The sequence below is a fragment of the Micromys minutus genome (assembly GCF_963924665.1).
Source record: "Micromys minutus genome assembly, chromosome: 17".
Taxonomy (NCBI): Eukaryota; Metazoa; Chordata; class Mammalia; order Rodentia; family Muridae; genus Micromys; species Micromys minutus.
Window position 1 is genome coordinate 13376940 of NC_137952.1, and position 26928 is coordinate 13403867.

Genomic DNA, 26928 nt, shown 5'->3' on the forward strand with positions numbered 1-26928 from the left:
CGTTCTTGTTCTTTGAGTCTGTTACTTAAGCTGTTCCTGAGTTCCTGGACTCGAACAACTCTTCTACCTTTTAAAAGTACCTGAAGCTACAGGGGCTTATAGCTTCTCAATACTAGGCATGTGTGTGTGCATGCACTTCTTTCATTGTTTAGATGAGAGATCGATCCCAGGGCCTGTGCAGGCTAGGCAAACACTGGCCGCTGTACTACATCCCAGGCCAACAAAACAAGCTTTTAAAAATCAAGTTCTATCCATTGGGTATGGTGGCAGAGGCCTGTAGCCCTAGCATTTGTGAGACAGAGGCAGGAGGACTGATTAAAGTCTGGGGACAGCCCGTTTTATATAAGCAAGTTCCACATCAGCCAGGGGAGTACATATCGAGATGATGGTTGAATAATAATATAAAATAAATTAAGTAACTCTGCTACAGAACAAAAGGGCTCTGGAGCACTGTTAGGCCAGACCCAAGAGTGGGAAGGATGGGCTAGGACACTGTCAGGCTGCAGACAGCCCTGTCATAAAGCGCCCACAGGGAAGAGTAGTGTGAGGAAGGCTGAACATGGCGCAGAAGGTCAAGTCTTGGCTTATGACTGTGAGCACAGAGCATCTGAGGAAGAGACAACGGTCTCAGGTTTGTTGGGAGAAGCAGCTCCTCCATCCTGCTGAAGTAGGAGCAGAGACAGACGGCCAATTGTGGGAAGCTATGTGCTCCTCTAGACTCAAGAGAGCAAGAGTTTCTCAGGTTTGTAAACTTGCACTCATGAACACAGTCCTCAAACCAGAATTCAGTGCATTCTTCGGTCCCCGTGCAACCAGCACTATCAAACAGGAATGTACACATGCCACAGTCCACGGCACTGCGAGGGCTTCTGGGGAGACGAGGAGCGTGCTACAGCAGCGGTGCACCTCAGGAGCGGAGGACGAGCTTACTGAGGATTGCGTCGTAGTAAGGACAGAACACCATCTTGTTATAGTTGACCAGACGCACAAATTTCACTGCAATTTCTTCCAGCTCTTTCTGAATGGGACCCAATCCCCCAGGCACTGTAGGCAAGAGCTTCTGATGACTAGAGGCAAGGTATGTCTCCAAGAAGGTCAAAATTCGGGACTCTGTGGCAAAAGGGAAAAGTAATCAGGGTTGTCTCTTCAGGGTGACTTCATCACTTTCTCGGGGAAGTCTTTCCTGATCACCCCAAGATCAGATCCATACAACTTTGCACTTTTGCGGGGAAGAACACATATATGCACACAAGGAGAATGCAGCAGCAGCAAGAGGACCAGACCACCGCGGCTAACACTGGTCACCGCCACAGGGTACATGCAGAGAAAGAAAAGCAAAGCAAGAACAAGTTCAAAAGTAGGGGCAGGGCTGGAGACAGGGCTCCGCCTTAAGAACAGGAGACCCCTCGAGCGTGTGCGTGCACATGCACACACGCACGCACGCACTCACAACTCATGCCTTTCATTTGAGCAGAGATAGACATCCAGAGCTATGTAGCTACATAAAAAGACCTTTTCTCAATAAATATATAAAATCTTAGGGAAAAAAATGTTCAAAGAAGTAAAGAAAGTTGAATATGCAGCTCTGAGGTGAGTGCATGACCCTGTTCAATTTCTACAACTTAGAATATTAAAAGAGAAAAGGAAGATGAAATCTATGTTCACTTCTACTGTCCGTCATGACAGCACATGCTTCCTTCTTTGATGTTCTCAATGGGAGACCACGGAAGTTAGCTGTGATCTTGTTCTCCTTAAGAGGAACAATCTTGGTCAATACCTTTCCGTCCACTCCATTTGGGATACACTTACACTGACTGAACAGACTTTTCAAATCGCCTGCCTTGCCTCTCGTACTGGGAGAACAAAAGAACCCTCACCACAAAAACACTGACAGCTGACTTCTACACTTCTCCATCCTAAGGGCTCTGGTTCTCCTGAGGTTTCTAGAGCTGGAAGCTCCCCAGAATCAGAGGTCTGTGCTATTCCCACCCAGGCCTGCTGTCTGTAACTAAGACAAAGCCAGTGGTGCCTCAAGCACTCAGAAGGCAGAGGCAGGCAGATCTGAGTTGGAGGCCAGCCTGGTCTACAGAGTTCCAGGACAGGCAGGGCTGCACAAAGAGCCCGTCTCAAAAACCAGAACGAGACAACGAGACAACGAAACAAGCATCAGCGTGGAGGCTTCAGGCTGTTCAGAGGCCTTCCCTTGGGAACACAAATCTCTGATTCAAAGAAGCCTGCTCCTCCACAGGCTAAGCTGTGGCTAATGCGAGGCTTTATAAAAAGCAGGCTTTGTAAGAACTGTCTTAATTCTTTAAAAATCCACAGTATTCATTTGTATAAAATTCCTTAGTAACGAGGATCTAAGTCGAGGGCTGCGACAGTAGTCAGAACCTTTGAGATGATGACAGGTTCTGGTCCTTGCCCGTCCTTTTGGTCAGCCTCACTACAGCCCTCAAAGGCCACTCATGCCCCATCAAAGCCCCTCAGGGTGAATTACTGCTGCCATTGGTTGTTTTAAGGCAGGGTCTCACTATGGGAACTTACTATGTAGACCAGGCTGGCCTTGAACTCACAGAGCTCCTCTTGTCTGTCTCCTGACTGCTGGGCTAAAGGACTGTATTACATGCCCAGCCCTGTTTTCTTTTGAGGACCTGTTGGACAGCCCTCTGTCCTGGTTACTGCACTTTTATTGTTTTTACACAAGCTACAGTCATCCCAGAAGAGGAACCTCAATTGAGAAAATGCCTTTGTCAGATGGAGACAGTTTGTAAGACATTCTTTTCTCCTTCTTTTTTTTCTTTCAAGAAAGGGTTTTTCTGTACAGTCTTGGCTGTCATGGGGCTCCCTGTACCAAAATAACCCCAAATTCCGAGACTGCTTCCTAGGTGCTGGGATTAAAGGTGTATTTACCACACCCAGTCAAGAAAGCACACTTGCCATGGAAAGCAAGCCAGTAAGCAGCATTCCTCCATGGCTTCTGCTCTAGCTCCTGCCTCGAATTTCTCGGTGACAGCACAGCCTGACAACTGTTAGATGAATTCAACTCCCTTCCTCCCCAAGTTGCTTTTGGTCATCGTATTTCACCAGTGACTGAAGTAAATGAGACACCCTCTGAGAGAATGTCCCCTAAACGTACCCATGATCCTGCGAATGGGGTCGTCGGGACTGGCGAGGGCCTGAATCTGGCCCTTGAGCACGGTCTCCTTACTGACGGAGAAGGGGGAGGATCCACGCAGGGAGAGGCAGCTGCTCACCTCCAGGCACACTTTCTCCCCAATCGAAGTCAGGGCGTCCTCCAGATGGAAGGAACTAAAACAGGGGGCGGGAACAAGAAGCACAAAGGATGCAGTGAGTGTGTGGGACCTGTGGCCCTTCCCTCACCTTCTACACTGTGCATTCCTTTCCAATCATATCAACGTGGTTGCCGTCTGCTGTGGACAGGGTCTCAGAGCCCAGGCTGGTCTAGAACTTACTGTACAGATGAGGAAAACCTTGAGCTTCTGTCTCTACTTCCCAAGACTAGAGCTGTGAGCGACCAGGTTTCAGTGCTGGGGACAAGGACCCTGAGCACGTTGGGCGCACGTATGGCAGGCATGCGTTCTGCCAGTGGAACTCCATCCCAAGCCTCAAAGCTCATGCTCAATGAACAAGCTCGGAACTGACTTCTCGCTATCACCCAACTCCTCCCACAGCTCCAGAGGAGCACACGGAAACCAGGAAGGGGGCAGCTGTCGGACAGGATGGGACCCAGTCATCAGACCTTTTGTATCTTTCTTAACCATGCTGGAGATCAAGCCCAAACCTCAGACATGGTAAACACTGGGCCAACTGAGGCACATCCCCAACCCTCTGCAGCTGCTTTGGTTTGGTTTGGCTTTTGAGACAGGAGCTAGCCAAGGCTAGCTGTGAATTTCTGGTCCTCCTGTTTTACCTTTCAGGTGCTGCGGTCACAGCTTACTTAGCAATTTTTACAAGGAAAAAAAAAATCCAAAGGAAACAAATGTCCTGGACTCCTTCAGAGCAGCTGTGGGCAGCCTCCTGAGGTGGGGCTCTGAGGGAATGTTTTCTTTCCAGCTTTACTCACAGCTCCTACTCAGTGACTATGCACTACATTCAAAGGCTCAGTGGAGGGCATCTGAACCTGTCTGCAGCCTGCTCCCTGTGTGTGAATACACGGCACTGACCACACACCACAGTGTCATCCCTCCCGTTTCTACGGGTGATGTGTCAGAATGCTCCCCAGCCCGCAGGCTCACAGTGGAAGGCTTAGGCGAGGCGTCAGGAGGTGTGGCCCAAGCCGAGGCCAGTGGCTCTCCTCCTGCTGCCCACTTCTCAGATGGAGAAATCTTGGTTCCTCCTCAGTACCATGTCTGCCTGTGTGCTGCCATGCTTTCTGTTTGACAATAATGAACTGAGTCTCTGAACTGTAAGCCAGCCCCAATTAAATGAGGGTTTTCTAAGAGTTGCTGTGACCACCAGGCAGAATGGTGGCACACGCCTTTAATCACTCAGGAGTCAGAGCCAACCAAGTGGGATCTTCAGTTCAAGGTCAGCCTGGTCCACAGAGTGAGTTCCAGGACAGCCAGGGCTACACCGAGAAACTCTGCATAAAAGAAAAACAAAAAAACAAAAACAAACAAACAAACAAACAAAACCCTAAGTGGTTATGGTCACGCTGTCTCTTCCCAGTAATAGAAACTCCAGGACAGGGCTGGAGAGATGGCTCAGTGGGTAAAAGCACTGACTGCTCTTCCATAGGTCCTGAGTTCAAATCTCAGCAACCACATGGTGGCTCATAACCATCTGTAATGGGATCCAATTCTCTCCCTGGTGTGCCTGAAGACAGCTACAATGTGCTCACATACATAAAATAAACTCTAAGACAGATGAGAAGGCTGGGGGCTAGGCTCCCGCTTAGAGTCTCTGCATTGGGCCTTATCAGATACAGGGCTTATACTGGAGCTATTCAAACCCACCCTATGTGCTGTGAATCTTGGAGTCATGGTTGTGTTGAAGGAGTACCTGCTAGAGATCCCACAATGTTAAGTTTGAGCCATGAGAAAATGACACATTTGTGGCAGATACCGCATGTCCATAAGGCATGTGCAAAGAGCACACCTTGAGGAGTAGAAGTTTGTTTCTTCTACGATCTTAATCTTCCAAGAGCCACAGCTGGAGCAAGTGGCTGTCCTGGGGCCAAGGTCTCTCTAAGGTCATGGGTTTTACGGCTAGTTGGTAGTGAGAACAACTCAATGGGTGGAAGTCAGTGGGGTGATTTGTTAGTAAATAAGATTAAGTTTGAAAACAGGTTAAACATAAGGGAAGTTCTACCATGGCAGGTGTCTACTTCAGTTCTATTTGTGTTAGAATGTTCTGGTCACAGCCAAATTGCTCATTGTGGGCTCTGAGGACAGACATTTGAAAACTACAATCATAGAGCCTTGTTAAGTCTACAGTTCCCTGTAACTTGGGTATGATCGCCATAAATAAACTTTAGGGTGGCAAAGTCTTCTCTAACCTCCTAGAGGCCTTATCCTGGGAAGGTCCCATTGTACACAAGTTCATCCGCAGTAGGGCCCCAGCCACTCACGGCAGATGCATGTCGGTTAGCAGAATCTTCACCACCATCTTGAGCTTCTCAGCAAAGTCGGCGTGCCCGGAAATCGCAGGTGCAGCCGTACTGAAGGTGACCAGCAGCACAGCTCCCAGGATGGTCAGCTGCTCCAGCTGGAGCTGGAGCTCTTGGAAACGAGACTGGTCCATCAAAACTGTCTGCAATGAACACACATGGTGCTGCTGAGCAGAAACTCAAGCTGGCCAGCAGAGGGCAGTAGAGACACCCCCCCCCCCCCCCCCCCCCACCTACTCTGCGGTGCCCTTTCAAATTTCCTGATTCCTTTCAGAGCTGGAACAGACCACATATTAGCTGAGGCAGGACTATACCTCAGGCAAGTGACTTTACACTCTGAGGCTATACAAAAAGGGAGTTAGTTCCTAAAAAGATAAGAAGCCCAACCAGCAGGGGAGTAGCTGAAAGCCACTGCTCTAACAGTAGGTGGCACAGTAGCAGGAAGGGAAGGGTAGGAGCATGGAGCTAGGGTGGCCAATGCCTTCCTGTGTTCAGAACTGACTGTCCCAGATTTGAAAAGGAAACATCCAAGTCTTGAGACCCCATCTTCATCCCTCACAAACCAGGAAGTCACCGATGCTGACAATGGGAGAGCCTTAAAGCAGAGCTTACAATCATTCATCTCCATTTCCATAACAAAGACGCTCCAGGAACTGGGCAAAGTGGGCACACACCCACAGTACACCAGAAAGCCAGACAGGAAGATTGCTGAGTCTAAGGCCAGCCAGAGATACAGAGACTGGCTCAGAACAAACAAAAACAATAACCACCACCACGTCAGGTATGTAAGTAAAGAGAGCAGTCAAAAATGACAGACTGAGCAGAACTCTCCACACAGAAGTCACCTGAACCCAGAGACTGCAGAGGAGGCAAGAAGGGCAGCAAGGAGGTCAGAAAGATGTTGACTCGGTTCAAAGGTTTGGTTGTTTTCTTTGGGGGGTGGACAGGCTTGGGGACAGGATTTCAACATATGGCTGTGGCTGTCCTGGAGCCCACTCTGTAGACTGGGCTAGCCTGGACTCACAGAGATCACCTATCTCTGCCTTCAGAGCGCTGAGGTTAATTGTGCACCACCACATCTGGCCCAGACCAGAGTTTTCACAGGTTAATCAAACAAGCTTTAAGAACTTCTTTGTTGGGGACTGGAGAGATGGCTCAGCAGTTAAAAGTACTAACTGCTTTTCCATGGTGGCTCACAACCATCTGTAATGGGATCCGATGCCCTCTTCTGTGTGTCTTAAGAAAGTGACAGTGTACTTACATACATTAAATAACTAAGTCTTAAAAAAAAAAAAAAGAAGAAAAAGAAAGAACCTGCTTTGCTGTAAGAAGCTAATAGAGGTGTGGTCTATGTTTGTAATCCTTAAGCACTGAGGCAGGAGATCAGCAAGAGTTTGAGACTGGGCTACAGTGTTGAAAACAATAACCAGAAAATGGAGTCAGAGCCTGGACTTCTTAGGAGGTAAAACCGTCCTGAAGACTGAGGCCCTTCACTAACAGTTTCCATTTATCCCCTGCTCCCAAGGGCATGGGCGTGCTGTCACGTGATGCTGACAGGACATTACCTCAGGGTGCAGAGCTCAACGGCCGATTGCCAGTAACAGACATTCAGTCCCAGTGAAAACTGCCGTTGTCCCAATTTTAAGAACAAGGCCATGTCAAGAACTTCCCCCCAGAAGCTCTTATGCCACCCCCCAGAGTCACGCCTTTCAACAAGCCAACACCACCTTTAGGTTCCCTGAGCACCAACAGGAAAGCAGGCAAGAAGGGAGGCTTGTGGCTCTTGAAAGGAAATACAGGGACCACGACAAAGACACTGACGACGCTACAGGTCTAAGGCTGGAAAAGAACAAGTGCTCTTGAAGAAGATGGAAGCCATGCTCCAGATTAGTTCTGCCAGAAAAGGGGAGGCCCCCACTCGTCACCAACACACCTTCTAAAAATCATGACAAACTGAGTGAGGCAGTAAAAGCTCAGCAGTGCCGACAGGAAGCACTTCACACTGCTGGTGGGGCTGTGAGTACAGGCGGTTTCTCAAAGCGGTGCCTGGAGTCCACCCAGAAACTGCAACTCAGGACGCAGCCTGAGCCAAGCTGCGTGTCCACACGGTATTCAGAGATCCACAGAAGCAGCACGAAAGCCTGAGAGGGAGGAAATGAGGCGTGTCCACACAGCACGAGACTGACATAAAAGCCTAGAAGACATCACAAATTGGCCAGGCACAAAAGGATAAATGCGCACGATTCCCTGTGCACAAGAGCCTGGACGTGATGGGCCTTTATCGTAGCATTTGGAAGCTAAGATTGGAAGTTCAAGGCCAATCTGGGTCACAGGAGACCCTGTTTAAAAAAAAGCCAAAGCAAACAAAGATAAAAGTTAAACTCCCAGCGTCATTAAATCTACAGACATGCAGTAAGATGGTAGTTGTCAAGAGCCATGAGGGACAGGGACTTACTGTCTCATTGCTCTACAGCTATGAAGACACACCACGACCAAGGTAATTCTCATAAAGAAAGCATTTAACTGGGGACTTGATTATACTTTTGGAGAGTTAGTCTAGTGTCATCATGCCGGGGAGCAGACAGGCTGCTGGAGAAGTAGCTAAAAAAAAAAGAAAAAGAGCTTGGCATGAGCTTCTGAGCTTCTGAAACCTCAAAGCTCAGTGGTTAAGAGCACTGGCTGCTCTTGTAGAGGACTCGGGTTCGATTCCCAGCACCATCTTATAACTCCAGCTCCAGGGGTTCTAATGCCCTCTTCTGACCGAGTTGGGCACTGAACTCACATGCTCATATCCGCGTGAGTCCGTGTGCGAGTGCACACGCACACGCACACGCACACACACACACCCTTACAAAACAATAAAAGTAAATCTTTAAAAACTTATTTATTTTTACTTCATATGCATTGGTATTTTATCTGCATGTCTTTCTGTCTAAGAGTATTAGAGCTTCTGGAACTGGAGTTAGATAAGTATGGGCTGCTGTGTGGGTGCTGGGAATTGAACCTGGGTCCTCTGGAAGAGCAGCCAGTGCTCTTAACCACTGAGTCATCTCTCCAGCCCAAAAAGGTAAATCTTAAAAAGAAAGAAAGAAAGAAAGAAAGAAAGAAGCCTCAAAGCCCACTCCAATGGCACACATCCTTCAACAAAGCTACAGCTCCTAATCCTTTTCAAAGTTCATTACTGGGACCTAAGCATACACACATATGAGCCTACGTGGCAGCCTTCATTCAGACCAGTGTGCTGACTGGTGGGCAGAGTTTCAGAGTTAGTGGGGATGGGAAGACCGCAATGCGAATGTCTGCACAGCCGCGCATGCCTTTAGGGTTCCTTGTGTCATATTTTACAACTCAGAGCACAATGGGGCCTTCAAGATGGCTCAGCAGGTAAAGGCTCTTGTCCTCAAGCATAGAGGCTTCAGTCTGATCTTCAGACCCCACATGGGGGGTGAGGACAATTCCTAAAAGTGGTCCTCTGACCACATTCCCACACTCCCCTCCCACGACAGCATAAGCAGATGTAAAAAAAAGTCATTCTCTAAGTACAATGAAAAGTCAAATGATTAAGAGCTGGTCCATGCCATTAAGTAGCCCCATTGTACTTCCCAAAAGGAGCCAGCTTGTCTACAGAACTATCTAGAACAGACAAATACAGCGGTGGAAACAACGGGAAGGAGAAGAAAAGTCCGCTGGCTGCCGACAGCTGCAAGGGTGACTGCATAAGTCTGAAAATATACTAGAAAGCAGGAAGGGAATGGTGGATCTCGGCGAGTTAAAGCCTAGCCAGGAATATACAGAAAGCCCCAGGACAGCCAAGGGTACACAGAGAGAGCCCCTGTCTCAAAAACACAAAGGGAGGACAGAGAGAAGGGAAAAGAAGATCATATTGCATATTTTCTCAGATGTAGAATGTATACATATGTACATATACAGAGAGAGAGAAGAGAAGGAAACATAAACAAATGTAAGACCAAGCGGAAGAGAGAAAGGACAGCAGTAAGGATGAGGAGGAACAAAGGGAGACATAGAAAATGGCACCATGACATCCACTACTTTATACGCTGAAAAGTTAAAGTAGTTACACTTTCAAGTGAAGACATTTTTGGTATGTGATTTGTATCAGATTAACAAGATTCTTCCAAAAACAAGCTGAGCAACTTGAGACAACATATGAATGGTTAAGGTGCCCATCAGCACCTACCTCAGGGAAAGGTCTCTGGAAGTGGTCCCATTTCAGAAGCTTCAGGTAGGCATAATTCTGGACAGAAACAGGGGTCAGCAGCGGAGCATCCCCAGAGCCAGCAGCGCCGCCCCCAGCTGGTAGGGCATGTTTGTACTTCTGACTCAAAAGGTCATTTGAGGCCTCCTCCAGCCACTGGGTGACAAAGTCCAGGGAGTCTGTGGAAAACAGGGCTACACTCATTACCTGACATTTGCAGGGACACTTCTTGGAATTCCCTTAATGATGAGCATTTCTATGTGAAATGCAGGGTAGAGAATGAACTTTGGAACCCACAGAACTGAATCCAAATCACCATATTGCTCAACGCTAGCTTTGTTATCTCAGACAAATCTGAACAGAAGACTCCTGGTATAAAGAAACGCATGATACCTGCCTCGCTGCTGGCAGGGCAAGGGCCTGGCCTAGCCTCTTCCTACCTCATTCAATGTGGCTGGAAGCCCAGATGACTGCAGCTCCAAGGGACGGGAAACATTCTGGCTCACAGACAAACAGGTCAAGACAGCGTGTTTGTGTAGTGCAGCACTTACGCTGAGGGCTTACATATTAGTTTACACATAGCCTTGTTTCTGGTGGAGCTCACCCTCAGCCTCAGTGGCCTTTACGCTCCCTCTGCTTTCCTGAAGCTGAATAACACACAGGAAACTACCAGAACACCAGTGTCCTCCACATCTGAGTAAAGAGTGCTTCTTGGGAGAGGCACAACCCCGGTGGAAGCCTCCTTCCAGCCAAGCAGGAGCTGGGGTTACAGCTGCTGTAGCTCCTTTTGCAAACGAGGCACCTCTGTTCTCCTCACAATGTTCTCAGTTTGGTCCTGACTGCTGATATACATGGCCAAATTCTGCCTTAGGCCTTCTAGAGACAGCCTTTCTCTGTGGCATTCAGCCTTTGGAGACCTTGAAATGGTGAACAAGTACTAGACTGTGATGACCAGGCCTCTGGGCTCCTCCGCGGTAATGAGCCTTTCACTGGGGCTGAGCTTCTAGCACCTGACTCTTTAGCCTAGAAGACTGTGCACAGCCCTCAGGGCCTCAGCCGGTCTCCTCACACTACTTTTACTCTGCCCTCTCTCCATTCCTGCTGGCCACAAGCTTCCATACGAGGCTGCAAAAATCAAGTTCTGTAGCTACTGAGTTAACCAACCTGGGCAGGCAACAAGATCTATTCCAACTGCCGTTTTCATCTAATCAGCAAAGCTGAGCTACGTGAAATCCACTACACACTGCATCTGAAAGAATCCTACAAACACAACTGTGCTAGACTCAGTCAGTTGTTTACCTGAAGTCACATGAGGCTTGTAAAAATGTCATTTTCTTCCCAACACTTGGGGAAAGACACACTGTCACAGTTTAGGGTCAGCCTGAATTTCACGTTGAACACCAGGCCACCTGGGCTGCAGAACAAGACCTGGTCTCAGAATCCAAACCAAAGCTGGGGTGGCGGTGCGTGCCTTTACCCTGGTACTGGAAAGGCAGGCTGCTCTCTGCCCAGGGCTACAAGGGTCTGAGAAACAACAAGCAAAACCAACAATGAAACCAAAAACCAAACAACCAAACAGAGTGGACGCCACCTTTCCTGATTGTGAACACAAGTAAGGAAGGAGACAACATGACACTCCCTGCAGTTCCCATCAGCAGGAGAAAAGCTAACTAACAGATTTGTCATCACGGACAAAAATGAAGACCTGAAATATAATTTAGTTATTTCTGCGCTGTTCCTTGTGGAAAATATCTAGTAATCTTTGGTTTACCATTTTTACTCTCACGCCTTCCCAAGCATAGCTCGTGCTTGTCAGCTGGGTTTATTTCTCCTTTTGTTTTTGATGCCCAACAGCCTCCCATGCTTTTCCTTCCTCAAAGCACACTACCATCAGACACTCTCTACCGTCACACTCTCTACCATCAGACACTCTACCACCAGACACTCTACCGTCAGACACTCTACCGCCAGACACTCTACTGCCAGACACTCTACCGCCAGACACTCTACCACCAGACACTCTACCGTCAGACACTCTACCGCCAGACACTCTACCGCCAGACACTCTACCGTCACACACTCTACCGTCACACACTCTACCGTCAGACACTCTCTACCATCACACTCTCTACCGTCAGACACTCTCTACCATCAGATACTCCGTCACACACACTGTCACACACTCTCTACCATCAGATACTCTCTACCGTCAGACATTCTCGCCGTGGGTTCGAAATGGTCTCTGGATTTTATGTAACTAAGACACAAGACAAAATGATGAAAAAGTGCCCAGAGCGACTCACTCGGCTGCTTCTCCAACACTTCCTGAAACTTCTTCCTCTCATATTCCACTGACTGCTGCATGAGGTGAGGCCTAATGCTGCTGATAGCGAAGTTGGCCATGTCGACTTTCATTAGGTCCAACACGGAAAATATTGCCCTGAAAAGAAGAGAAACAATTTAGAAGCATGCCGTCATGAGGTAACCATCGTTTAAAGGAAAAGATACACGTGTTTCATCTTAAAAGGGGCAGCAAAAGAAATCTAGGAAATTATTTTTAAAAAATTAAGAAAATGAATTTGGGGGACTGGAGAGATAGCTCAGTGGTTAAACTCACTTCCTGCTCTTCCAGACGACCTGTGCTGGCTAGTTTTGAATCAGCTTGACACAAGCTAGAGTCATCAGAGAGGAGGGAGCCTCCGTTGAGAAAATGCTTCCATGATACTGGGCCATGAGCAAGCCTGTAGGGCACTCTCTTAATTAGTGATTGATGGGGGAGGGCCCAGCCCACTGTGGGTGGTGCCATCCCGGGCTGATGGTCCTGGGTTTTATAAGAAAGCAGGCTTTAAAATAAAAATAAAAATAATAAGAAGCAGACTAAGCCAAGGGAAACAAGCCAGTAAGCAGCGCTCCTCCAAAGCCTCTGTGTCAGCTCCTCCTTCCAGGTCCCTGTCCTGATGCTTTGGATGGTGAACTGTGAGTAAAATAACCCTTTCCTCCCCAAGTTGCTTTAGGTCATGATGTCTCACCAGGCAATAAAAACCCCAAGACAAATTGGTACTAGGATCATGTGACAGACTTTATAGGCCTGGCCTGTGACATCCCAGAGGGAAGTTGGAAAGCCACTTAACAACACTATCAAGGCTGTTTGCTATTCTGAGTTGACAATCTGTTAGCTCTGTTAGCTAGGGGTGAAAAATCAGCTGTGATGAACAAGAGACCAGAAACACTCAAGTAAGACCTTTGCATTGCTGGGACACTTGATGCTGGCTAGCTAGAGCTAAGACATTTGCGGTGATTAAGGAAACAGCATCACTAAGGAGAAATCTTCTGAGAAGTGTTTCAACAGGGTCAGTACTCAGAAGCTGTGTCCAGGTGACCAACACTGTCCCCATGCTAGCAGCTGAATGTGGTGCTCTCTAAGAGTCACCAGGTTGAAGGCATGAAAGGATCATGGAAAACAACTGAGGCTCGGCACCCTGAGAGTCCAGGAGAGGCCACTGGTCAAGGTGCATTCCAGGTGCAGAGGACCTCAGCGTGGGAGATGCCAGTCACAGAACCGCCACAGCAGCAGCCATGGTGAAATGGAGCCGGCCTGAACCTAGAGGACAAGCTCTGTGCACTGCATCGGGCAGATGGCCCAGGCCTGTGCGGGGCCCAAAATATCAGGAATGAGTCCCAGACACTGGACACTGAGAGATTCACATGGTTGTAGTTTTGCTTTGCTTTGATCTGTTTGTGACTGTCCTGGCTCTTGAAGTATTTAATTATGACTTTTATAAAAAACCAACAGTTGAGAGACTGAGTTTTTGAAAGAGATTTTGGGATTTTAGAGACTGAGTATTTTAAACAGACTGAACTTTTAAAATTATTATTAGATACTCTCTGTATTTACATTTCTGGACTGAACTTTTAATGTGTTTGAATTTATAAAGACCATGGGACTTTTGTTTTATATTGTGATATTAATATTACTGTGCCACCTTGGGCTAAATGAAAAGAAAAAAGTTCTAACTGAAAAGTGGGGTTTGTGTGTCAAGCTGGCAGGGCGTCAATTGTGCTGGTTAGTTTGGTCAACTTTTTAAAAAAATATTTACATTTTTTAATGTTTATTTACTTTATGTATATGAGTACACTGTAGTTGTCTTCAGACACACCGGAAGAGGGCATCAGATCTCATTACAGATGGTTGTGAGCCACCATGTGTTTGCTGGGAATTGAACTCAGGACCTCTGGAAGAGCAGTCAGTGCTCCTAACCACTGAGCCATCTCTCCAGCCTCTTGTGTTGTCATCAGGAGGAGAGACTTTAGTTCAGTCCCCAGCACCTATGTTGGGTAGCTCTCTGGCCTCCTCCAGCATCAACATTCACATGTATACACACACACATACACACACACACACACACACACACACACACACACACATGCACACACACACACACACACGCACGACTAAAAATAAAAATATTTTCTAAAATTTGTTGTGTTCAACAAATTTGGAACACAAACTCATTAATGGCTTGAAGTCTGCAAAAATTTCAGGTGCTTTTTAAAACATCCTAATCTTGCCTCTCTTGCTCCTTGGAAGGACAGAGTTCCCCACCTGAGCTGAAAGTCCTATGTCTTCATGCTGACATAGGTTAATTCATTGTCTCAGCGAAGATTAAAAACTGGCTATGTGAGGGTCTCATACATATAATTCCAGCTCTATGAAGGCAGAGGCAGGAGGATCTCTTTAAGTTCCAGACCAGCCTGGTCTACAAGCGGCATTCCAGAACAGCCAGAGGTACAGAGAGACACTGTCCCAAACAAAATAAAATTAATTCTCTTTCTTTCTCTTACCCCAGTTTGTTTTAAGAGTTATTTTATACTCTCAGTCAGGGCATAATTGCTAGCTCACACTCTGTTCACACAAAGGACCTGCTACTGAGAATGCCTTCCATCCTGCCTGCTTACACCAGTGACTAAGACTGCTAAGTGCCCACTGCAGGAGGTAGTTAAGAGCCCAAGGTTCAGGTGTAAATGTGGCCCGGCACAAAGCAGGACTGGGATCAAATGTGCTCCCGGGTCCATGGTCCTTTAGAACCACAGCCTTCACTCGGGGTTGCTGGAGCCCTTCCCTTGCTCTTCCGTCCAGCTCACAGATCCACAGAGCCCACCCGTCCTGAGAGGAGAGATCTTTACTGCAAACACTCCCCCTCAGTTCTCTAGACTACCCACAGGGAAGCAGAAACATCAGAAACTACCCACGGGCAGCTGATTTACAGTAACCGCAAACACACTCACAGGGTGTGTTCAGAAGCCCAGATCTCCTGACTTCTCTTTTAAAAAGTCACAGACTGGACGACCTGAGTCATCACAGCCACAAGCTAAGAAGTACTTCTATCTCTCGTCTATTTTACTCATTCAAGTCAGCCATACTTAATGATTATTCTATGTGCATCCTATTGGTATTTTGCCTACATGTGTGTCTGTGTGAGGGTGTCAGATGCCCTGAGCTGGAGCTACGGATAGTTGTGAACAGTCATGTGTACTGGGAGTTGAACCTGGGACCTCTGGCAGGTTCTCTGAACCACTCAACCATCTCTCCAGCCCTCATTCACTTTATAAGACAGTATCTCACCATGTGCCCCACAGGGTTTGAAGTCAAGATCCTACCTTAGCCTCTTAGTGGTACAGAAACAATGGCAGTCAGCAAACTTCTACATTTCTGTGCTTTAGGTGTTTTAGAAACTTTTAAAATGTTCCTAGGCTTCAGGAAATGCAAATCTGCAATAGGTTTTCAACTAGGAATTCTGTGAAGGACACATTCCATACCTGAAAAGAGGCACAATTTCCTTAATGTCCTTTAGTTTTTTAACCTCCTCATCTCGAGCAGGTGCACACAATATCCCCATCATGCCAATAATGAATTCTGCCAGCTTAGATATGTCTAGGGCCCCATTCTCCGCTTCCTGTTTTATCAGCTCCAGATCCAAGACTTCTGTTATCTGGTTTCTTAGTCTAGTGTGACCAGGCAGCAAGAAAGATAACAGAGTCTACAAGAGAGCATAGTTACATTTAATTAGGATTTCTCAGCCGGGAATCATTTTTATTACACATGAAGCATTTATTACTATTCAAAAGGAAAGAATCACCAACTGCTATTAAAATGTACATATTTTCAGCCTCTTATTTAACAAATCTACAGACAAACATGTACATGAGTCATTTAAAATAGCTTTAAGCGTTGTCCATACTCCAGCAGTCAATCCCTGGATGAAAGAAAAAGCGGGAAGTGGGTTGGTGGTGGTGTGCTTTGGGGATGGGAGTTGGCTGGTTGTGTAGTATTTATCCTTTGGGGTCCTGATGTGCTGGCCCATCTGTGTACAAGCAAGCTATCCAGCTTCCCAAGCGCTAGCTAGGACCATGGTATGGATTACCATTTTTGCCTAAAACTGATCATTGATAAGCAAAGAAAAGGTTAGTTGCTATGGAAGCCTGTGAGCCAAGCACTGATTCTAATTTTCCCAGGTAACAATTCTTCAGTGTGAAGCTCAAAGCCACTGCAAAAAAATCCTTCCAACTCCAGCCTTTTCTACCCCAAACTGTAATTACTTTTTGGCTAACATAAGTTGAATGTCACTCTGTATTTCATAACGCAAGTTTTGTTGTCTCTAAGTAATATGAGTGTTTTCTTTGTCATACGTAAGTATAGCACCTTCAGGTTTTCATGTCTTAGTTGAAGAAAAACATCAAAAGGCAAGAATAGCCAAGTCGAAAGTACTCGATCGAAATGCCTTCAAATACTTCAACTTTGGGGCCCTCAGTTTCTTTGGTTTTCTGGCCTAGTAAACAATGAATATTCCCTAAGCACCATTAATTGTTAGTCTCACCTCTTTGATCTCTCCTACGAGTTTGATGGCATGGTCATATGTTGGGGGGTCTTCACTTAGCTGGACACTCAAGCAATCCCAGAATGCTTTATGTACAATTTCCTTCACTCTCTTCTCCAAGCTAAAGACAACAGGAAAAATAAAAAAGACAAATACCATATATGTGTGTGTGTTTAAAATCATTTTCAAAATCATAAATTCTACGGCTGTAGAGTAACAAATCTTTAAAACCATAGGAACTAAGGAAATGGGTACCAGATGTAAACGGACACACTGTTTATTCTGCCTCTTAACAAGAGTGGCTTTCACCTCCTCAGTAAGTAGCTAACATGAATCCAGTGTCTAGCACATAACAATGCCATAAAGAAAAACACCAAGTATGCAAATGCTACACATAAATACATGCAGGAAAAAAAACACTCATACACAAATTCTAAGTTTCTGAAAGACTAGACAATTCAGAGTTGGTAATTTTCATTCCTCTGACTTCAGCAAGTTCCTATGATACACATATATGAACACAGGTGCCTACAGAGCCAGAGGCAATGAATCTCCGTGGAAATGGAGTCACAGGTGATTGTACACTGCCCAGGACAGGTGCCTGGAATTGTACTCAAGTCCTCTTGCAAGAGCAGTAAGTACCCTTAACTACTGAACCATCTCTCCAGACTTCGTCTTGTATTAATGTCTTATTTTCTTTGTTTTTTGACATTGGGGCTCATCATAGGGCTGCCTGGCTTCTAACTTACTACATAGTTGAGGATGACCAGTGTTGGGATTATGGGCAAGTAGCACCTCATCTGGCTTCCCCTGGCTTCACAAAGGATGGGAAGTAGATGACACAATTACAAGGAAGTGAATGAAACAGTGTACTGACAACACTAGAAAAATAAAGAGCGGCTGGAGAGATGGCTCAGAGGTTAAGAGCACTGACTGCTTTTACAAAGGTCTTGAGTTCAATTCTCAGCAACCACATGGTGGCTCACAATCACCTGTAATAGAATCCAATGCCCTCTTCTGGTGTGTCTGAAGACAGCTACAGTGTACTTATATATAATAAATAAATATTTTTTAAAAAAAGAAAAACAAAGAGCAGCTACTACATCCTAATAGGGAAAAAAAAATGGCATCAAAGATCTTCACAGGCTCCAGAGCCTTTTCTTGTATTCTGAAGTACTCGTGGCTCTCAGACCCATGTTCACAACCACCACTTCTGACCTAGAAGTACTTTTAGCACTGATGTACAAAAGGAAGAACGTACTTAAACTCACTGGCATTGAGTGAAAAATATTCCTAGAACTGGGAAATTCTCTGGCACACAAATCCACACACGCACCTGCCTTCGGCTAATTCAACAGTGTTAATCCGGAAGTCTCCATTTACTACAATTTCATGGGCTAGAGCCATGTTGGTGACTCCTTTCGCTGTTTCTAGGAGTTCCTCTACAGTGACAAGCCGAGGAGGACTAGCTGTAACAGAAACCAGTGTAAGAAGTCCGTTAGGTTAGGGTTAGCGATGGCAGCTGCGTAAGAACTCTACCCCAACATTTCAAACAAATACCTAACTTAGTTCCCTTTTACCTAGAATCCTAAAAGTAATAAGCATTTATAACGCACAAGATATGATTCCCATTAAGACTACTTAATGAAAAATAAATAAAAAGTTAGCTTAATGACACAGGTCTTTAATCCAGCACTAGGGAGGCAGAGGCAGGCAAATCTGAGTTCAAGGCCAGAGACAGTTGCAAGACAGCCAAGGCTACAGAGAGGCCCTCTCTCAAAAAACCAAAATAGTAGCAGGAAGAGGAGGAGGAGGAGGAGAAAGAGGAGAAGAGTCATCATCTTACAGTTCCAGAACTAGAAAAAGCAGAGACAGAAGAATCAGAAGTTCAAGGCCAGCCTGGGTTTTATATATAACATCTCAAGTTAAAACCAGGTGAAGGTGGGAAATGTAAAAAAATAAACATTTTTTTCAAAAACATTTCAGTGTTTGAAATGTAAAAAAATAAAAAAAATAATAAAAACAGATTAGCAATGCCGATGCTTTGCCCAGGGTTTAACAGATGAAAAGTTTCTAGGTGAAACAAAAAATATATTTCCTTCCAACTGTACTTGTTTCCTTTGCTCCCCAATGCTCCTGAAAAGGGAACCAAATCTAAGAGTTGGCCATATCCTGCTTTAAAAAAATATTATTAAATACAAATGGGGAACTTGTAAAAGTATTTGTCCTCACAAAATTCTCAGCATTTCCAGAAATATTAACACAAAATAAAATACTGTCATGCATATTGGTAAGATATAGCAAATATCTAAAATAAAGCCTACATAATATTTTTTTCAATTCTTGAAGATGTCAATTTCCTCTAAGTCAACATACTGACTAAATTTATCAAGACTATAAGGTTTTACATATATAGACATATAGATTGCACATACATACATACATACATAGAGAAGCTGACATGTGTTCTATATATGTAGTCAGTGGGCAAGCACAGTATTTTTATTAACATTTTTCTTTTCTGGTTTTCTGAGACAGGGTTTCTCTGTATAGCTTTGGCTGTCCTGAAACTTGCTTTGTAGACAAGGCTATTCTTAAACTCAGAGATCCGCCTGCCTCTGTCTCCCAAGTGCTGGGATTAAAGGCCTGCACCACCATTATTCAGCTTACTATTTCTAAAACAAATAACTCACATGCATATACAGAAGAAAGACAGTCAGGCGATAGTGGCCTTTAATCCCAGCACTCAGCTGGTAGAGGCAGTGGACCTCTGAGGTCAGGGACTAGCCTGGTCTACAGAGTGAGTCCCAGGATAGGTAGGGGTACATACAGAAACTGTCTCATAAACAAAAACAAAAGAATGACACTCAGCTGGTACATGACTTTACTCTCAGAACTTGGGAGACAGAGGCTGGCAAATCTATGCAGATTCAAGGCATGCCTGGTCTACAGAGTTAGTTCCCGGACAGCTAAGGTTATACAGATAAATCCTATTTTAAAAAAGGAAAAAAAGAGAGAAAATTTGCACACTAATAGATATGCTTATAAAAATATTTTATATAAAAATTAACTCTTGGATGAATAGTTGACACTGAAGTACATATGGTAGGTATTTCCAATGTTTTTCAAAGTTGAGCAACAATGTGATTTTGTAATTGTCTATACTGAGAAAATTGCTTTATGTATGCTTATATAGTAAAATAATGACCGAAACACAGAGTCCTTTATCCTAATCCCAATCCAAATTTCAATTACTTTTGAGTGAAACTGTTTGGTTTCTCTGTGTAACCCTGGCTGTCCCACAACTCACTCTGTAGACCAGGCTGACCTTGAACTCAAGAGCTCCACGTGTTTCTCTCTCCTGAGTGTTAAAGGCATGTGCCACCACTGCTTGGCTCAAACATCAGTTCAAAAAATAATTTAAGAGAATTGTGTGTGTAGATATATCTATATGAATGTGAGTGCTAGTATCCAAAGTGGAGAAAGAACACTGAACTTCCTGATGCTGGAGTTACAAGCAGTTGTCAATCACCCAACTTAGATGTTGGAAGTGAAACCCAGGTCTTCTTAGCGGCTTCTGGCTCCTTGAAAATGTGAGGAAAGTACTCTTGCCTTAGACATGATCATATTTTCAAATAATATAACCTAACACTAGCTTCACATTAATTTATAGCCATGGCACTATTGGCAGAATAACTGAAAACTTAAAGAAAAAGTTGCTGGGTGTGGCAGCTTACACCAGTAATCACAGCACTCAGAGGTTAAGGCAGTTAGACTACAGAGTTTGAGGCAAACCAATAAAGTGAGCTCAAGGGCAGCCTAGTCTAGAGAGCGAGAACTTGACTCACTCTGGGAGCTGAGCACGCTAGTGCAGGGCTGTAACCAAGTACTTTGAAAATGGAGGCAGGACGATCAGGAGTTCAAGGTTATCCTTAGGTACAGAGCCTGGGCTACATGAGACTGGATCTCAAAAACCATTTGGGGTGGGAATTTCCAGCCCCTGGTCTGTAGTTAGCAGCACGTAATGGCAGGGTCCACAGCCCAGAAAGAGAATGAGAGAGAAGAAGTGGCTAGAGACACCAGTTCCCTCAAAGGGCAGTTTCCAGTGACCCTCCCTCCATATGCCAAAGCTGGATCCCAGCTTTAACACACCAGCTGTGGGGGTGGTTCACACTCAAGTGATCTACACTATAGCACCCAGTCCCTGTCAGGAGACACCTAGGAAAGGCTAAAGGCACACAAGTAAGTTTTCTGGAGAGAGCCTATCATTTTGCATGGCTGCAATGGGTAAGCTCTGAACTGCAGGGTCTTCACAGATCATCTCAGGATTGATTCTTGCTACTGATATGCCTTTCCTGTCACTACATAGTCTAATGATTCCTGGACTTTACCCCACCACATTGGGCAGATTTTCTACAGATCAATGAAGATATACTATCATGTAGTAATGCTGTGTAGGCAAATTAATGAATTCCTAATAATGATCTATAGAATTCCTAAATTTATACAAGTAATTTTGAGCCCTCTATAGTATGAAAGCTACAATTAAGAGTTCTGTAAATCTTCATGTGTCTTGGGCTAATTGAACTAGAATAAGAAAGCAGGCTTGGAACAAATTTACAATCAGGGTAAACATTCCTTCTAGGTTAGCTGTGAGACCACTATCTGATAACTAAAGGTCATAAACTGGAAGTGGACAATTTATTGTAGGTGCAAGAACAGAAAATAAAATTGACTAGTTTATCTACACAAAACTTCAAAACTAATGAGACACAGGCAGATGAGTTTCCTTTTGACAAAATCATGCTGACTTGTGACATAAAAATTATTGTTTTGAGTTAACAACAGATAATGTTTAGTCAGGTATTAAGTCTTAATGGAAACACACACAAACATTTATGACTTGAATTAATGTCTTAAACTTGCTATGAACTTATGGAATGTAAAGATGCTTGCTCAAGTCTCCTGAGAAAGTATAAGAACTTAGAAAGACAAAGGGCTCTTTCATTCAGCAGTAAAAAGGTAGAAGAAGCTTTTTCTTTTTTCTGAGCAATAATGGTTGGAGCTTCTTTTTCATCCAGAATAAGTGACTTTGTTCTATGTTGGCACCTGCTGGTTGGAACTTGCTCATGGAGGCTTTTGCTCCATCCACCAAATGTATACAGGCATATGTAAGTATATGTGTATGTAAGTATGCATTAACACTTGTGGAGACAGGTGGTCAAGCCTGACCAGTGTGCGTGTGTGTGTGTGTGTGTGTGTGCATATTGCCTGTGTGTAAAAGATTTTAACTTTCTCTCTTTTCTCTCTGGTTCACAAAGTTAATGAGTTCCAATCCTTTTGCCTGGCCAGTGAGAGGTCCTTAAGCAAGAAAAGAAAAGAAACGAGCGCTCATTAAAGCACAAACAGTAAGAGTTAGAGAGAAAGACAGAGAAAGGAAATCAGCATTTATCAAAACAGAGAAAGGAAACCAGCATTTATCAAAGCTCAAACAGTAAGACTACAAGGCCAAGGATCAATCTTTAGCCTTCATCTGACTCCACTCCACCTCATCTCATCCCGTGGGTCCCACCATTATAAAATGCAGCAGTGGCAGTCATGGAGCCACTGATGTTTACTGAACATTTACGTCTCTAGGAGGTAGAGAGTCTCCTTTAACATGATGATCTCCCTAACTGCACACATTGAAGACAGGAAGTCATAGATGCACACCAGGTAACATCATTACAGTGAGCTTCCCTGAGAACAATTTGTGACCATAAAGTAAGAAAATCGGCCCACTTGTATATATGGTATAAGAACAGTATGTTAACTGATGAATTACTTAGGAATGGCTTTGATTATTTCAGAAACACACCTCAAAACCTCAAAATATTTGTCCTTCCTCCCAATCTGCAGAACTGTTCATTAGCAGTTTGATAACATCAACACTGACATTCTTAGACCATGACACTCCCTTCTAGAGACCTGCACTTTTGGATTCACTTCAAAAAGTTTACATGTTCTTAATAAAAGACATCAGTCAGACAACTTAGGGCATACAGGCAGAGCATGCCACCTTTCTCCTGGAGGCCTGCTCCCTGCCAGGACCTCAAATGCTTTTCACCCTCACTCAGCAAACGGAATGCCCCTTGCCTGTGGGAAGCCCTGGGGAAGTGAATTTAAGGTGTGGTAAATGCACTCATTTTCCTCCATAAGGCTCAAAGGAGTCAGACTTTCACTGTTAAAGTTGGTTTCCTTCCATCCTCCTGTTTCTCAGACTACTTCAGACAACTCTCGGAGTGCCTCTGAGGCTGGACAGCCTCACTGTTCTAAAACTTTAACTTCTCATAGGATTGTAAACCTGCAAGTAGCTAGACTGCTGCTATGTCAAATCTAAGCACTTGGCAATCTTGTCATACTGTGAGAATGTAGTTCAGAGCCACAGGCACAAGGAAGCCATTCGAAAACAACAATAGCAGTGCTTTTAATCAAAGTGAAATTTGCTCACAGTGAGGTCTTCCCACTCGTTGGGGACTAGGTGAGTCCGACTTCGCTTTTTCCTGTAAAGTTTCTTCAGAGCACTCCAGCGCACTTTCCAGACCTTGCTCAGAGGCAGCTGCCTTCGACCCTCCTGCTTCGTTTACGTGGGACTTGTCAAGGTTTTCAGACATCCTCAGTTAAGTCTGCTTACCTTCTTCCTAGGAAAGAAAATGAGCCAAGTGTTTATCCAGTGCCACTGACTGCACACATATTTAGCTGCAGTTTGAGTTGTTTTCCCAACAGGCTTGCTAAGGTTTTATTCATTTATACTCTGCCTCAGTGAGTAAACACAGGACCAATGACACCCGGAAGTCTTGAGCATTGCTGGGATAATGCATCTCACTACTGAGAAGGCGGCACAAATTGGGGGTGCAGTGCTTAAACTGAAAGACTTAAACCACATACTTCTGCTTTAAGCGAAGGGAGTGGTGGTTCAATCTTAAATCTCTACAGTGTTTCACTACCAAGCCCTTCCTGTCCTTGAACCCTCTACGTAGCCCAGTCTGGCCTTGAAATCACAATCGTCCTGCCTCGGATTCGTACGTGCTAAGCCTATAGACGTGCAACACAACACCCATCTTTACTTTTGCTGCTGAAAGCTTATAGGCAAAGTCATTGGACAGCTGAGCCTGGTCACTCTCCTGTAATCCTAGCACTTGGCAGGTAGAGGAAGGAATAGTCTCAGGGCTGCGGTCACTAATTAAAAACAAAGAACAAAATCAACTCTTTAAATCTAACCACCTTCCAACGCTAAGCTGAGATGGGTGGATTCCTAGTCTATCGTATGGATGAAAATAACTGGGAATGGGGTGGGGAGGTGGCTCAGTAACAAAATCCTCGCTATAAAAGCATAAAGATCCCAGTTCAGCTCCTAGTACCTGCTGAAAATCCAGGTACCATGCATCATGCCTGTAAGATACTCAAAGTTGCTCTGGGCTCCATGCCAAGCACAGGGGAACACACACACACAACCCTTCCCCTAGATTAAAACAACAACAACAACAATAATGATAGAGAGGCAGGCAAATCTGAGGTTGAGGCAAATCTGGTCTACACAGTGAGCTCCAGAACAATCCACACTACATAGTGAGACCCTGTCTCAAACAAAACAAAAATAATAACGGGATGAGAAACAGTACTGTCTAGACTCTATTAAGTGTTTAAGAGAAATGCAGGAGGCATACATTTTTAAGGATCACAAGTTATTGTCATAAACACTAATTCAGAGGCATTACACACTTGGAAGGTAGTGAATCTAAAGAATGTACTGGGGGCTGGAGAAATGGCTCAGTGGTTAAGAGCACTGGCTGCTCTTCCAGAGGTCCTGAGTTCAATTCCCAGCAACCACATGGTGGCTCACAACCATCTGTAATTGGATCCGATGCCCTCTTCTGGTGTGTCTGAAGACAGCTACAGTATACTTATATATAATAAATTAATTAAAAAAAAAGAAATGTACTAGCTTTTAAAGAGATGTGGCCCACTTCTGCACATTGGAGAAAAAAGAATCACTTGGTATAATTATCTAAAATCACAGGAGACCTCATTTAAACAGAATAGTTACTGGAATTGAAATTTGCAGCGGTGGTCAGTTTTAATTGTCAACCTGGTGATAAGATACGAAGCTTCTCCTTGGACCCCCTGGGGGAACTGTCTGGATCCGGCTGGCTCAGCTCTCGGGCATGCCTTAACATCTAGATTATGTTCACCGAGGTGGGAAGACTCTCTCTCCTCACTTGGGCAGCACCATTTCCTGAGCTGGGTTCTGGTCTAACCAAAGTCCCTTAGAAAGGACTGTGCACCAGCACTGGTTGCTGTTTCTTGACCATGAATGTAACATAACCAGCTGTCTCATGTTCCTGCTGGATTGTGGGCTTTGGACGCAGGATCTCACAACCCTGGCTGGTGACCACCTCACAGCGCTTGCCTCTACCTCTCAAGGGCTGTGATAACCCATCATGCCCCAGCTGCATTTGACTTTTCTAGTCCATTCCCTATTTTAGGGAGACAGGGTCCTTCTATGTATCTCTGGCTAGCCTAGGACTCTTGATGTAGCCCTGAACTAACTCATAGGGTGCAGCCTACCCTAGCCTCCTGGGGCTTTCATCCCAGAAAGCCATGTGCCACCACCCCCAGCCCAACTTTTCCATTCAAAACCCATTTCTTCATTGTCCTAAATCCTACTAGAGTTTGAAGGGCAACAGATCCAATGTTCAACATTACCTATAGATTCTATAAGAAACAAAAACACATCTAACTTTATCCCCATCACATGCCAGGGAGCTGCCGAGATAAGTCACTCTCTGGATACAGAAAGGATGAGAGGCAAGACCCCTTTAAACAAAACAGACTGTCCTCCGAGGATTCTGCTGAGGGTCTGTCTCCTCCCAGGGCACTTCCTTCGACATTATCAATGTTTACTCTCTGAAGTCCTGCAGATTGTGAGACAGCTGGTACCCATCACTGCCTTTAATTCCGGTCAAAATACGATTATTTCAGTAGGGATGGAAAACTGAAAACAATCTAATCAGAGACAGACACACATGCTTGCAAGGAGCCGCAGTGAGACCCAAAGTAGCATGACGCTGCTATTCTGAATAGGAGGAAGCAGAGAAAACTTTCCCAGAAAAGGTAACACGTGACCTGTCTTTGAAAGGAGTAGAATTTCACCAAGTTAGAAAGTGGGGGTGGGGCAAAGGGGAGTATTTCCTTTCATCCCTCTGGCAGAAGCCAAGACGTGAAATGGAAAAGTGGTGGCTAGCAAAGATGGAGGAGGAATTAGGGGTCTGGTGGGGAACGTCCTAATTTGTACTTTCAAAACACAAAAGCTTTGTCTAGATTTTGAACTTCTCAAGAGTCAAGACCAGTACTCTCCATAAATAATCTATTAGTATAGCCACGCAACCCCCAAGCCCGGCGAACAGATACCCATTTGTTGATAGACATAAATCCCTGTGTCATCTGTGTGATGTCACTGTGCTGGGAGGCGTTGCCCAAGATGTTTAGGGTAGCATTAAACCTGTTTTAAAGTGACCCATTTTTCTTAAAATGTCCAATTCTCTGTCACTACCGAGGTCGATTCTATCTCTTTACAGGCCGTGTGACTTCAGTTTTCTACAGTTAAGTGCCTCCCCCTAATGCATAAGGGTATACTGCGGCCATAGGCTGGCACTCAACAACCATTCCACACTGACAACTATAGAGTTGGAGGGTGCATCCGTAGGCTATTTAATGGTTCTCATTCATTCATTCCACAATCCCAAAACCCTAAGGTACCTAACCGGGAAACCGAGGGGGAGGAGGATCCTGGCACGGGGGACCCGCATCTGTCGGAGCTGCACGCGGGCCCAAGCTCAACACAAAAGAATCCTCTAGAAAGGGTCTTTCGGCGGAAAAAAAAAAAAAAAAAAAAAAAAGATCTCTGCCCACCGGCGCCGGGAACCGCGTCCAGATTCATTGTAAACAGCAGTTTGGGTCAGCGAGTGCGGCCTGGAGGGTGGGCCTCACCCTCCCGTCTCCCCCTCGCTCCGCCCGGCATCCCCCGGAGCCCACCGGCCCGGAGAGACCCAGAAACCCGAACGCTTCCTCCGGGCGCCTGGCCGGCCTCGGCCCGCTCACCTGCCGCGGCGTCCGCGATCTCCCGGGTCACTCCCGCTGCGAGGCCCGCGGGGCCCGCGACAAGGCAG

General features: G+C 45.3%; 1 protein-coding gene across 1 annotated transcript; it reads right to left on the minus strand.

The window, feature by feature from the left end:
* Positions 1–252: 252 nt before the first annotated feature.
* TCP11L1 (t-complex 11 like 1) lies at positions 253–26928 on the minus strand. The gene is made up of 10 exons (XM_080931307.1): positions 26861–26928; positions 23211–23400; positions 18057–18189; positions 16721–16841; positions 15663–15883; positions 12149–12285; positions 9828–10024; positions 5591–5772; positions 3137–3309; positions 253–1110 (listed from the first exon to the last, which is right to left on the minus strand). Exons 2-10 carry the CDS (start codon positions 23371–23373, stop codon positions 908–910), a joined length of 1530 nt encoding a protein of 509 aa, XP_080787433.1. The 5' UTR covers positions 23374–23400; positions 26861–26928; the 3' UTR covers positions 253–907.

Bases quoted from the DNA above. Each gene is read 5' to 3' on its own strand.
- TCP11L1 (XM_080931307.1), bottom strand. From the start codon at position 23,373: ATGTCTGAAAACCTTGACAAGTCCCACGTAAACGAAGCAGGAGGGTCG. The intron at 15,884-16,720 runs GTGAGACTAACA...GCTCTCTTGTAG, and splicing joins TCGTAGGAGAGATCAAAGAG to ACTCTGTTATCTTTCTTGCT. The intron at 10,025-12,148 runs GTGAGTCGCTCT...TGTTTTCCACAG, and splicing joins AGTGTTGGAGAAGCAGCCGA to ACTCCCTGGACTTTGTCACC.